The following is a 981-nucleotide window of genomic DNA, read 5'->3' on the forward strand; positions in this document are numbered from 1 at the left end:
TTTTTATTCATTATCATGCTTCCATTTTTTCCTTATATATAAAATATTCTGTATATTATTGATCAGGTAGTGGGGCTACTATTAGTGCAGGAATACACCAAAATCAATGATTATGGAAGGAAGATGTGATAATCATGAAGGAAGCCAATCAATTGCTATGACATCCTGTACTAGTTAAACAAGTTGTAGATTTATTCAAGCTCATGGAAAATTCAGTCTTTAATTATATGAGTTTTGAGTTATAGGTGGCCTTCAGAAAAGCATCCCTTGCATAAAATACAAATGTGGAGAACTTAAGCTACTTACAACTGTGGCAATAAGTACTTGAGTTGAAAATTATTCTGATGACTGTTATTTTCTTCAAGCTATTTTCACAATGATTCAGGTCACCCCATCTTTGTCTCTGTTCTTTTCAAAAAATTTTCCCTACCATCATGATTTATCAGGATTTTGGGAAGTGATTACAGCTATTTAACGTGTCTGTACATTGTGTTGAGATGTCTGTTAACTGGTGTGTGTGTGTGTGTGTGTGTGATTTAGAAGGATGATGCATACCAGCTTTTTTTTTTTTTTCTTGGTTGGAATGCTTTACACTTTCCACAGAACAGAAACTAAAATAACCTGTTATACAATTAGTCACAAATACAGTCCTCGAGTTTTTTTCCCCCCATTCACGTGAGTATTGTCTAACACATGTCTTCTTTGTAGCAGCTAGGCCCTCCCACCACTGTGCTTGGCTGAGTTCACAAATCTATTGTAACCTAGCTTCCCTGTCACTTCTCTAGCTCTCCTCTCCTGCTAAGCTTTGTTTCTTGGCAGTAATTAAAACCTTCTGCCACTGCCATAGCTACTGCTGCTGCTGGAACCGCCATAGCCACCTTGGTTTCGTGGTTTGGCAAAGTATTGACCTCCACCACCATAAGGGCCAGAGCTTCTGCCTCCAAAGTTTCCTCCTTTCATAGGCCCAAAATTTGAAGATTG

At 38.0% G+C, this 981-nt stretch overlaps 1 protein-coding gene across 1 annotated transcript in view; it reads right to left on the reverse strand.

Annotated features, from left to right (window-relative positions):
* Positions 1–792: 792 nt before the first annotated feature.
* Positions 793–981, reverse strand: part of LOC102441427 (heterogeneous nuclear ribonucleoprotein A1-like) — a 5,833-nt gene continuing 5,644 nt past the window's right edge. The window contains exon 2 of the mRNA XM_006091268.3: positions 793–971. Within this exon, the coding sequence (XP_006091330.1) occupies positions 823–971 (149 nt within the window). The 3' untranslated portion in view covers positions 793–822. The remainder of the gene's footprint in view (positions 972–981) is intronic.

The sequence above is a fragment of the Myotis lucifugus genome, unplaced genomic scaffold (assembly GCF_000147115.1).
Source record: "Myotis lucifugus unplaced genomic scaffold, Myoluc2.0 scaffold_89, whole genome shotgun sequence".
In the NCBI taxonomy this organism is placed as follows: domain Eukaryota; kingdom Metazoa; phylum Chordata; class Mammalia; order Chiroptera; family Vespertilionidae; genus Myotis; species Myotis lucifugus.